This window comes from Plectropomus leopardus, chromosome 17, assembly GCF_026936395.1.
Source record: "Plectropomus leopardus strain MGB_pleo_1.0 chromosome 17, ASM2693639v1, whole genome shotgun sequence".
Classification (NCBI taxonomy): domain Eukaryota; kingdom Metazoa; phylum Chordata; class Actinopteri; order Perciformes; family Serranidae; genus Plectropomus; species Plectropomus leopardus.
Genome location: NC_142192.1, coordinates 11,155,464 through 11,167,607, shown reverse-complemented (window position 1 = coordinate 11,167,607; position 12,144 = coordinate 11,155,464). Strand labels below are relative to the sequence as shown.

Here is a 12,144-nt window from a genome sequence, read left to right as displayed (position 1 = left end):
TAATTTCCTACTTTTATTTTATTTTTGACCCTTTGACTCAATAGTAAAAATTAATTATGAAAAGAACTGCAGATTTATTTTCAGCCAGTTGATTAACTGACTCATCGTTCAGTTTAACATTATATTGGGATAGGTAAAGATCGTATCATCGACATGAAACTGTGTTAATCCACGACACGTTTGTGTCTTTTATTCTGAAAGCTCAGTCCGCATACTTCCGGTTCTGTACTCGTTATTTCCCGCGGACTTGACGCAGCTCAGTTCAGACCACCAGGCGCACCGGCAGTCCCCGTCTCTGCTGACTCAGTGCCTTACCAGCAGTCCCTTCACCCGAGATACCGCATCCAGCAACCGACGCACACTCCTCCGGTCAGCTCGCCCCGGCACCACCACCGTACAGACATGTCCAAGACCGCAATCGGTGAGTTTTGCTCTTGACATTTTATTTCTATTAGACATCAGCGGCTTCGCAGCTTTGAGGATGCTGAGGCTGTGGCGACACCCATGGCACAAAAGGATGCTGAGGGTTGATTAGAGGGAGCGGCCAAACTCCTCTGCAAGTCACTCCTTAAAAATGAAGTTGCGAAATTGATGTTTTTTAATCTTTGTTTTGAGAGTCATTGTTTAAGGTTATTGCTCGATCCTGAAACCAAATGAGTGCCCATAAATATGAGCTAGTTAGAATTCAGTTTGCCATATTAGTGACGCATATTTTTTTATTCACTTTCATGAAAAATATTTAAAAAGAATTCATTTCAACACAAAAAAGGCGATTTTTCTTCACCCTCCTACAGCAGCATTTAGTCGATGCCAGCCTGCCGCACCTGACTCAGAGCCGTGCAGCATAATGCAGCGCCAGCGACCCCACCCAACATCTCCGGTCCCTTCAAAGCGAGCCAGCCGCTCTCTCCGGGGCGTGAAATATTTCACCGTGACAAATCTCCTTAGAAAAACTGGGCCATCCTATGTTCCTGTAGAGTAAAGCCTGCTCAAGCAGTTTTGTGGGTGACCGCTAAAGGCATGAATGAGATAGAGAGAGAGAAAAGGAGCATCTTTTTTTTTTTTTTGCAGAATTGCTTTGCAGTCGAGGGAAGAATTTACGACCGGCGATGAAAATGAATGTCGTCTCAGGAAAATGAGACCATAATCCTATTAGGACGGTTATAGATTGTAAATGTGGTCTAATATGTGCGATGAATGTATTATGATCGAGACTTTATTTTGATGTAGGAATAAAATTAGATTGCATGTTATGGCAGGTGGGGCCTTCTATTTGTATCCATTTCCACATCAAGGCTGGATTCCATTATTTAAACATCACTTTCTGAGGCCTTTAAACACTGAATGTGACCTGCAGGCTTTATCAAAATTAAGTCTGTAATCATAACTAACATCAAGGAAAGTGCTGGCTGCAAGGGGTGTGTGTGCATATGAGCTGAGGCGTGCAATGTGTGTGTGTGTGACCAGTCTAGGGGATAGTCTGTTTGTTTTCTGGTTGACTAGGCCCTTGATGGATAGAGGAGCATGCAGACAGACAGCGGTTAAGGGGTCCTGTATGGTGTCTGTGCTGAGGGACAACTAAACCCTGCCTGGTATATTTATTCCCCTCTCCTCCTCCTCCTCCTCCTCCCTCCTCTGCCTCCTCCGCCTCCCCTTCTCTCCTCCATGATTTGAGCTGTGGACAGGCAGAATGGGATGGGCAGGGAGCAGACACTCTAGGAGAAAGCAGTCATCATGCCAGTCAGCACCCCAGCAGGTCATCGAGTTCATGTCGGCTCTTACAGAAACACTGTTGCGCTCTTAATATTTTTAGAATCACATCCAAATTAAGCCTGCTTTTTCTGAGATGGAGGAGCGGAAACACCTTCACGAGTCACAAAAACAACATATTTTAGGATTTAAATCATTTAAAACCTGGAGCAACATCACTTTTCTTGTGCTGTATTCAGACACCTTTCACAAGTATTTAAAACTTTGAGCCCTGAGCAAATTGGTGCATTTTTTTTTTCAAAAAACATGGGGAAAAGGGCAACTTAGTAGGAAATGTTTAGGAAATTAAAAAAAAAAAAAAAAAAAAAAAAGCTAGGTAAGAATGTTTAAGGAAAAATAAAATAAAAAAAGCAAGGGAAATATATATATTATTAATCATCTGAATTACATTTTTTTACCTTTTTTTTTTTTTTTTTTTTACATTTTTACTCTTAAAAAAATATATTTTTTAAAAAACTAATTTTCAAGTAATTTTCTAGTACTTTTGTGCTAATTTCTTGTTAAGTTTTGGGTCATTTCTTCTTCCATTGTGAATTTCCTTCTTCCCATGTTTTTGAAATAAATCAAGCCAATTTGGTTTTAAAACATCTGTGAATACATGAATTTGTGTGTTTTTTTTTTCCTTTCTTGAAGGAGAACTAAGGATGCAGACACCCTGAAGCCTCTACAAATCAGCTATCCCATAAACAATCTCGTCTCAGAGTCCCTCCTGTGCATATCAAAGCCTCTGAGCTCTCCTCCTGATCCTTATCCCACACACTTGTCATATCCAATTAGGTGTGGTCATTCAGCCCCTAAAAATCAATTCCTTTGTGTAAAGAGACACAAACTTCCTCGGACAATCGTACCATCAACTTCAAGCAACTAGTCCAAATTCCGGCCACATTTTTCATCTTATCATCTGCATCACTATTGTCGTAATGCACACGCGTGCATGAACCTCGGAGGGACTCATAACTCACGCTGATTTACCGCCCAGTCTCATCGATCAGCACACTCCCATTACTGGTTCAGATGACTGTTGCTCTTTACAATGAGGCTGAGAGGAAGAGGCGACATCAATCCAGCGGTGGCGATGGTATGCCATATGCTCGTGCTCCGTTCATCACTTGTGACAATCGACATCTGGATGAGACGGTTCGGAGATTTTAGGGTCCTAGTTTGGCAAATTTGACGGTATTCTCAGGTGTTTTTCTGACTGTAGATACATTTCATACAGCCACCTCTGAGGTCTGCTCTTTTAATGCACTGATCAGAAGGTAATGATTAATTAGTTAATTGTAATTTGCAAAGATTACGATGAGTCATCTTTTAAGCAAAAAGGCCCCAAAAAATCTTGGTAGTTTCTAAATTGTGAGGATTTCTCTCTGTTTGTGTAAAAATTAACTGAATATTGTTTGGTTTTGTCAAACAAAACACAGCATTTGAAGACATATCACAGGGATTTGAGAAACTAAGACTAAACCAGAAGCTTCTCAGTTCTTTGAAAAATGATCTTTAGTTGCAGCTCTGATCTCCTTGTATAGACTTAGGGTGCGGTTTAGGAAAAAAACAGCCCATCCCTCCTACACCGAATAACTCCACCTGCTCTTGGTCATCTGGGTGCCATATTGTTTCATTTAATAGCCAATTTTGCCGTGGTAATACCTTCATAATTCTGTGATTATATTGTTGCCAGGTGGCATGGCTGTAAAGGGCTTGAATGTGTCGAACGCAGATATGAAGCCTGCACTGCTGCTAGGTTATAGGACCCAGGAAAGCAGTAAACACTGCGATAAACTGAGTCACAGTTTGCGCATTGACTTGTCAACAGTGTCTTTCATATGCTTCTCACATTGTGCCTTTTTGCTCAATGTGTTTAAATTCTTAAAGTGGGGGCTGGGCATTTAGAAGAAGAAGAAGAGTGTTGTTGAGAGAAATAACGGCACCAAACAGAGGCGTGGTGGTTTGTGCAAATGCAGAGTTGAAGCTCCCAGGAGATGCAGCGAGTGGAAAGAGACAACTAGAGGGAGAATGCATCAGCAACAGATGAAACGGAGGCTTGGGGGTGCAGAGGATGCTGGGGAAGAGGGATGCTTGCGGGGGAGGAGGTACAGTAGATATTGATGAGCTGCGTGCTCTGGCTGATGGATTGGAAGAGGAAGTGCAGTTTGCTGGCTGTGTGTCTGTGGTCGGGACAGGAGGAGCAGCTCTGTGAGAGGATGCAGAGCTGACTGGTTGGAACCAGCCTGCTGGAGTGGAGTGGGAGCATTAAAGTGGTGTCATGTCTGTCTGAAATGATTTTGTCTCGTCTCAGATTGACACGCCTGACTCGGCATGTCTGAAACTCAGTGAGTGTTTTTAAAAGATGCTGTTGTTTGGACACGTCCTGCTGTGGAATGTCATTCTGGATCATTTGTCATTTTTATGTGTCTGATCCACTGGGAACAAGCTTATTACTACAGCGGGTACAGGAGGAAAAGATCTCTTCTCTCAGGAGAAATGCAGAGGTAATTTCATATTTTTGCACAATAGAGAAACTCATATATTTTTGATTAGGGGTATAAAAGAAAAATCTGCAGGGCTATGAGTCAGAGAGCCATTTCAATTTACAGTGACTACTTATCTTCCAAGAAATTAAATTTGCCCCTCATACAGTTGTAGTAAAAACAGGCTCACTCACATTGCTGGAACTAGCACATTCAGGGCCCTGGGCAAGCAGACAGCCCCCCGCCACCACAGAAATCAAACTATTGTTATTATTGTTATTATCATTAACTTTTATTTTTTATTACTAACAACAAGAGCTAATGAGAAATCAACACAAATGAATAATTTAGCTAAATAATTATAAATAAAAAACATATAAAAATACTGTACATGCAAATTTACTGATTTCGTCTTTGTTTTGTTTCTGTACTGCACCCCAGACTACTTTTGCATTTAATTCTGTCTTACTCTAATGCTCTGTGTTGTTTTGTTTGATTGAGCGCCCTCAGCAGCAGCTGCTGCATTTGAAAACATCTGCCACTGCTCATTCAACTTAAATATTGTTAAACAAACCACAATAGAGATTCAACAATTATCAATTAATCAACTGATTGACTGACAGTTCAATTGAAAACTAATTAATCAGCAACTACTCTGATAATAAATTACTCCCTAAAGTCATTTTTAAGTAAAAACAACAAATATTTGATAGTTCCAACATCTCAAATGTGAGAATTTGCTATTCTAACTAGTATATATTTGGTTTTGGACTGTTCAACAAATAATTTTTCACAGTTTTCTGTGTTTTATAGACCTTAACCAATGATCGAGAAAATAATCAGCCTTTCTTGGTTAATAATAACTCTCCTATTCACTGCTTTTTTTAATTATATCTTTTGCATCCGATGATAAAATAAGGTTCAACAAACTTCTCACAGACCTTATATCTCTACACATGACAGGCAATATGCGTCAGTCAGATCCATTCCCAACTTGTTAAGAATTGATTGGTTTAAAATCTACATTTAAAATTCCCTCTATTAAAAAAATCTGAACATATGCTACTACAGTCTCATGCTTAATCCCTCAAATTAAAGATAATTCAAATCAAACTGTATCTAACCTTTACAAAATAAACGAGTGAAATCATACTTACACATTAATGAAGTAAATAATCCGCAGATTATTCTGTTGTGAAAATAATTGTTAGTTGGTGGCCTAAACTAGAAATCTAGATCTGGATGTAAACATTACTGAACAGATAAAAAGCCCCTCCCAGTACTTGGCAACCACTGAACAAGACGCTCTGCCGATCTGCTCCATAAGCACTTAACCCAAATTACCTGCTCCACTGAATTGTTAACTGTTTGAGCCTTCAGCTGTCAAGTGGAGCTGTGTGGGGGAGAAAATGGCTGCTGGGGTCTTGACATATACACGCCACTTAATGAGCCTGTGTCAACCCTCCAAAAGCTCCGTCCCCCCCTCTCTTGTCAGCAGAAATGGTGCGGCCCGCTAATTGCAAATTAAAGTGCTATCCACCTGAGGTGGCTGCTTCCATTAGGCTGTTCTAGGGACAGTTGATGGCGGCTGCAGGTCCCACTGGGAGCTGCCCCCCTTACTGGTTTTTAATCCTCCTGTTTGTGATTTCTGTTTTTATCAGAAAGGTGTTGCCATGATTGTAAAGCTCCACCCAACAGCCGAGCATTTTCTCCATCTTCCTACACCCCGTCTTTTCTTTCATCTGACAGAAATCTAACAGTTTTTTGTTCCTTCTCAACCCCTTCTCGGTTTTGTTCGCCCCCTGCCGTGCTTCCACCCTCTCTTACTTCCTCCTCAGGGAAGAGGTTAACAAGGCCATCAGAGAGTAGTGAGAGCTACATCTGAGAGTTGATCATATTACTGTGGCGTCTGCCAGTCTGCAGGGCAGAAAGCGAGACACAGAGAGAAGATGAGGAGAGAGCGAGCGGGGAAGATGAGTGAGGAAGAGGATTTGGATTAATCATACTGTACACCGTACCCCACCGTGGAGAAGCTCTTTCACAGTAAATCTCATTTCTGGCTTTGCCACTGTAGCCGGCTGAAAACCATGAATCAACGTGGCACACTTCAGCCCTGCAGGCCTTGTGCTCTGGGTGATGGATTATGCCATGCTGTGACAGTCAGCATGCAAATCTCCACCCTGAGGCAGTGCACCTTCACAGAACACGGCAGCCATGTGCAAAAGCGGAATATTTCACAAGCTGCAGTGCGTTGCAGATATTTTTGCCGCTCTCCCTGCAGGGACTGCTGCTGAACTCTGGGCTCACGTTACAAAGTAGTAGATGCCAAAAATACAGCAATAAAAAAAAAAAAATCAAGGTTGAGCAAGGTTGAGTGTTCTTTTTTTCCCTGTTTTTTCACCGTCTGCCCTTTGGAGCACTTCATCCCTCCCTACTGAGCAGGGCACAGATTGCAAAATACAACCTGATTTGATTTGCTTCAGTGTTATTAACTTTTTGGACCATAAATGGACCAATGCTGGACAGTCGTATTGCTGCGTTCTGCTGATAAGCTAAACCCTCAGATATGAGCCTTTATCCACAACCCACAGAGAAAGGAGATAAGAAAGAAAACAAAAATCATCCCAACATCTCTCGTAAACCCTGGCTTCTGAGCTTTCTATATTACCTGGAAAGCAGTGTGTTTTTGGTGAATGGCTGAGAGGCAATAGGGCGTTGGTGTGACTATGTTAATAAGTGATGGACCGAAATGAAATGCATGGCTAATGATGTGTGGAGAATTCTGTGGGGACGGCAGCATCTTGGCTGTTGGGGAAATTAGGCCAAAAAAAGGACACATCCATCCTGCTCCCCTTGCGACTCGGTGAAAACAAAGACCACAAAATGCAGACAAAACCCACAGCGGCTCAGCTCCGCAAGACATCCTTTGATGAGGTTTCTTTTTGGAAGACTTGATGAATAATTATTAACCACAAAATCTGGATATTTACATCAAGGGCCTCCTGTGGAGGTAGAAGTGGGTTAATGATGTTTCATCTTTTTAGTGTGTTAGTGGGTTAATGATATTTTGTGTGTGTGAATGTGTGTTTTAGCAGTTTACATACACACAGTCAGTCATGTCTCAATTTTCCCCCACAGCTTACAAGGAGAAGATGAAGGAGATTTCAGTTCTCTCACTCATCTGCTCTTGTCTGTATCCCGAGACTCGCAAAAACATCATGGGTGACTTTGAAGGTATGAAGATTTACTTTTTCAACTTCTGTTTCAAATATACTTGAATGGAAAGTCATACAGAGGCAACAAAGGGTTTTTCTGTCTGTCTGTCTGTCTTTCTTGTCCATGCGCAGACTTGGACATCAAGCCCATTAACAAGCGAGCCTCAGGCCAGGCCTTTGAGGTCATCCTGAAGCCGGTCTCCCCCGTGTCTGATGCTGCCCACTGCATCACCAACCCCCCAAAGAGGGACATTTCCCTGGAGGACATCCAGAAGAAACTGGAGGCAGCTGAGGACCGGAGGAAAGTAAGGACATTTCCAATCAATTTCATTGCACCCAGCGACCACACGTAACTCTGAAACTGTGATAAAGCTTTTTGTAATACCCCAAATAACCTCTTCTGACCCAAAACACAAGGAGAAATAAAAGTGGTTTGCTGTAGTAACTACTTGACCTCCCATGACATCTAATTGGAAGTCTGGATGTTTGGTCAATCACGCATCACACTGACTACTGCAGGTGCAAAACTGCGATGAAATATCTAATCTGACACTGGCTATTCCCTGCATTTCATTGATTTGAATATCAATATAGTCAATACAAGCAGCTGCCAAAATGCAGACACCCACCAACAAATCAATGATTGAATCAATGACACAGTTTGACAATTTTCTTAACACCAGATGTCCAATACTATAGGTCAAACATACAATATATTAATTATGGGGAATGCCAAGACAGGATGAAAGTGGCAAGGAGAGAAATGATTTCACCTCCAGACAATTTTAGCTTAACATTAATGTGTGAGAGCTACTCAGTCAATCGCCATCTCTCTATCGACACTTGCTCTCCGACTCATTCCCTCTGCTTCCTTTTTCCAGTCCCAGGAGGCCCAGGTACTGCGAGCCCTGGCCGAGAAGCGGGACCACGAGCGCGACGTGCTGCTGAAGGCCATGGAGGAGAACAGCAACTTCAGCCGCATGGCCGAGGAGAAGCTCCAGGTGAAGATGGAGCAAATTGAGGAAAACCGGCAGGCTTACCTGGCTGCCATGATGGAGCGCCTGCAGGAGAGGGTAAGGAACCGGGGCGTAGCCATGGTTTTAGATATACTGAGGTCAAACGTTTAAGTTACCTCTCCCCAAGAATATTTTGACCAAAGACAAAAAAGTCTCAATTATTGTAATTATTTGAATTTGTAACATTTACCATCTTCAACTGTCAAATTACATCATCTGTGCAGTAGGTTAAATTACTGCTCGCTAGTTTCAAACTAATGATTTACTACAGTAAATTAGGTTGCAAAATGAAAACGTATCAATGTAACTTATTAATTTCTAAGAAAAAAAATGAATTAGTATGTGAAATAGTTGCTTAAAAACAATATTTAGCAGTGTCCAATCACAGTAAAAAGGAATCACTGTTGCATTACGAGCTGTAACAAATCTGCGGTGCTGCTCTTACTCTTTGAATTTTATAGCCTATGGATACATTCAGGTTAAGTAGTATTCATGCAGTTCAGTGTGGGAAATATCTGATTATGCTAATGTAACTGATGCTATTTAACTGCTTATTTAGTCTGATGTTTTGTAATTTAATGCAATATATTAGCTTTATCAGTTGGATCAGCTGGCTACGTAATAGTTAACTCCTGCTGGTAACTGAATGTATATAATCAGTAACAATTATTCAAGAAGTGGCTTGTTTATATGGTGCAAGCAGTTTAATTTATGACGCGGAAATCTCTACATTATAGCTAGGCTAGGTCTGTGCAAAAGTGGCACGTCATTTTTCTAAAGGTCCATTCATCTGAAAAATGTACTACTGAACTGAAAGCTCATTTCTCAGACAGAACGTTGTAAAAAAAGCAAATGCCCTTTGCTCCGCAGTCCTGTTTCTTTGAAAATACACACTCCGTGCAGTTAGTTTCAGTTTCCCAACTGCATTTGAGCCACCGATCCCAGGTGTTTCTACCGACCCTTTGCAGTATTCCCTTGCGGCTCTTGTGCCACTTATTACTTATTACAGGAAAAAAAAGCCAACATCCATAATCCGTGTTTTTTCTAGGAGAGGCACGCTCAGGAGGTGCGCAGGAACAAGGAGTTGAGAGAAGAAGTGACAGCGTGAGAAGCCCCAACAGGTTCCCACCTCCAAACCCCCACCCACCACCACCACCACCCCCGACCCTGAGGAACACCCTTCTCTCCACCACATGTCCCCACCTTCTCCACCCCTCCGCCATACTCCCCCATACTACTACGAAAGTAACACAGCCTGAGACGCCACCCCAAGACAGTGGGAGGTTCAAATGGGGTTGGGGGTGGAAAAAAAAGTGAAAATAATTAAAAGAAAAATTAATGTCTCCCACCCACTCTTCCCAAAAAAGAATGTTTTTGCTCTGTTTCAAATGCGAAAGAAAAGAAAAAAAGTCAAATTGACAAGTGAAAGTGGGTATTGGTTTTTGTAAATACTTCTTTTTTTGTTATATACAGTACGATACAAGCAGCAAAAGTATTGATTGCAGTGTGCCATTTTTTCTATATAAGTTTCCTCTCCCTGCTTATATATGGATGTAATAATTTGTTCATTTTCATGTTTTTTTTTCTGTTCATTTCAGCCTGAGAATTATATCGGGCGTAGGTGTTTGTTGTGAGTTTGCCAGCTAGCTGATGTTTGCTGCGACTGGTTGCGTCCTCACAAGGACCGCATCCTGGCTCCGTTCCCTCATCCCTCCGAGTGGGCGCTTACTCATCTGACCCTGCAGATCTGGAAACAAAATTGGATCTGTGTTTGGTCAGAGTGATTTTCCATCCAGTTTTTGCCAATGTTCCAATTAGCGAGGGACGTGTGCAAGGAAGTTGGCAGATGGAAAGGGGACAGTTTGCTTTCTGTGGGGACCGCAAGCCGTCGCTGCACATCCACTCCTGTGAGGTAGATGGTGACTGTACCACAGGAGAACACTATAGCATTTAATGAGCCCATCCTCATCCTCCTTCCCCTCCGTCTGCAGCCTCTTCATCTCTCCACATACATACTGTAGAAGCACTCGCTCACACGCTCTCCACATGGGCAGGCATTTAGCCAATCATAGCGCAGAGCTCAGGAGGAGCTCGCTAAATTCTGTCCATCTGGCACCCAGAAAGCTCACATAACACCTCTGACCAACAGCCTCTTATGTATACTCCTCAGAAACAAGCTTCCAATCACACGATACTGTACTATACAACACAACTGAGGTAAAAGTGCATCTCAAGAACAAGTGCAAGTGCAAAAAAGCCTCACCAGAATTGTTACTGTGAATCGGAGAAAATACAAATAACTCTCACCTTTGTCCATTTCCTAGAGGCTAGAGTAGTGCCCTACTTCATCAGCGCCTACAGGAATCATCACACTTCACTCCAAGACACTGTAAACGCCACCGAAAGGTCGGCACAAGAAAGATATTTAAGCCATAACAGGTATCGCTGCAACAATGATTCGTGAACACAGTATTGCCATCTGTAAAGGTGTATGTGAGTGTATTCAAGTATCCGAATGTCGGTCGCACACGCACAGTAGGCCAGAAGATGTGTGTGAGTGTGTGTGTGTATTGCAGAAATGGCGGGTAGATAACCGAATGTTTGTGCCATTGTATAGACCCGGTGAAGTATAAACCAACACCGTTACAGTGTGTAACAGATGACTCAAGTACATCACAGACAGTGACGATCCTACCTGCCTCTCTATCTCTCCTCTGTCCATTTGTGTGTTTTCCCCCTCTCCACATATATCTTTGTGAGCAAGCAGTGGTTAATAAAGATTTGGGGTTCAGTGAATGAAACTGGCTTTGAGAGTGACTTCTTTCAGATTTGTGAGCGGTCATGTTTTCAGTGAAGCATTCAGGCAGTGCCACATACTTAAGATTCAGCCCGTTCTCATTCAGATCTTGTAAAATATCGCAGCTTTGTCAGTGATTCTGGTGTAAGATAGCAATGCCAAAAGTCACTTTTCACATGTAACTTTGTTGGACAGTGTCAGGTGAGAATGTGGCCGGACAGAACCTCTTGCAGTGTTATTATAAACAAGCAGACAGCTGGACCGAACCTGTGGCATCTGTATGAAACGTGGCAGGATGGTGTCAGGGCGATGTAATATACAGAGCATGAGGGTGCCTGCAGGGCAGGCAGGAGAGGTGGTGGAAACCCTGTACTTTTATGTAGAAAACCAGTGTCTAAATGTTTTTTTTTCTACAGATTTTTTATTATCTACAGATTACTATGTGCCTCCTTCTCCTAATCCCAACCATCTGTGCCAACATGTGCTTTTATTGACGTTCTGGTGTTGTGCATTTGTTGACATCAAGGTAGTGCCATACTGAAGCATAAACAGCAGATATAGAAGGATACCTAAAACGTAATATTTGTGCGCGGACGTCCACTGCAAAGCATTGACATGTGACGACGTGGGATGAGATTGTGTTGTCAGATTAGATCAATGTGCTGAGACCAGGAAATAAATTATTGTCGTTGTGCGTGCCTGCAAATATATGATATCTGCACATTTCATGCATATGAACTTAAACCACAATTCCCCCTCCTAATGTTATCTAAGAAGTCACTTTCTGGCAGAAAGCCCTCTAGGCATACTTCTCATAAAAAGTTGACCAAACCCAGTATTTTAAAGGCCCAGTACATAGGAATAAGTGGAATCTGTAA

General features: G+C 42.2%; 1 protein-coding gene across 1 annotated transcript; it reads left to right on the top strand.

The window, feature by feature from the left end:
• Positions 1 to 255: 255 nt before the first annotated feature.
• On the top strand, positions 256 to 11,270 carry stmn2b (stathmin 2b). The gene is made up of 5 exons (XM_042505912.2): positions 256 to 421; positions 7,377 to 7,472; positions 7,586 to 7,758; positions 8,335 to 8,526; positions 9,518 to 11,270. The coding sequence occupies exons 1-5, from the start codon at positions 403 to 405 to the stop codon at positions 9,575 to 9,577; spliced, it is 540 nt and encodes a 179-aa protein (XP_042361846.1). The 5' UTR covers positions 256 to 402; the 3' UTR covers positions 9,578 to 11,270.
• The last annotated feature ends 874 nt before the right edge of the window (positions 11,271 to 12,144 follow it).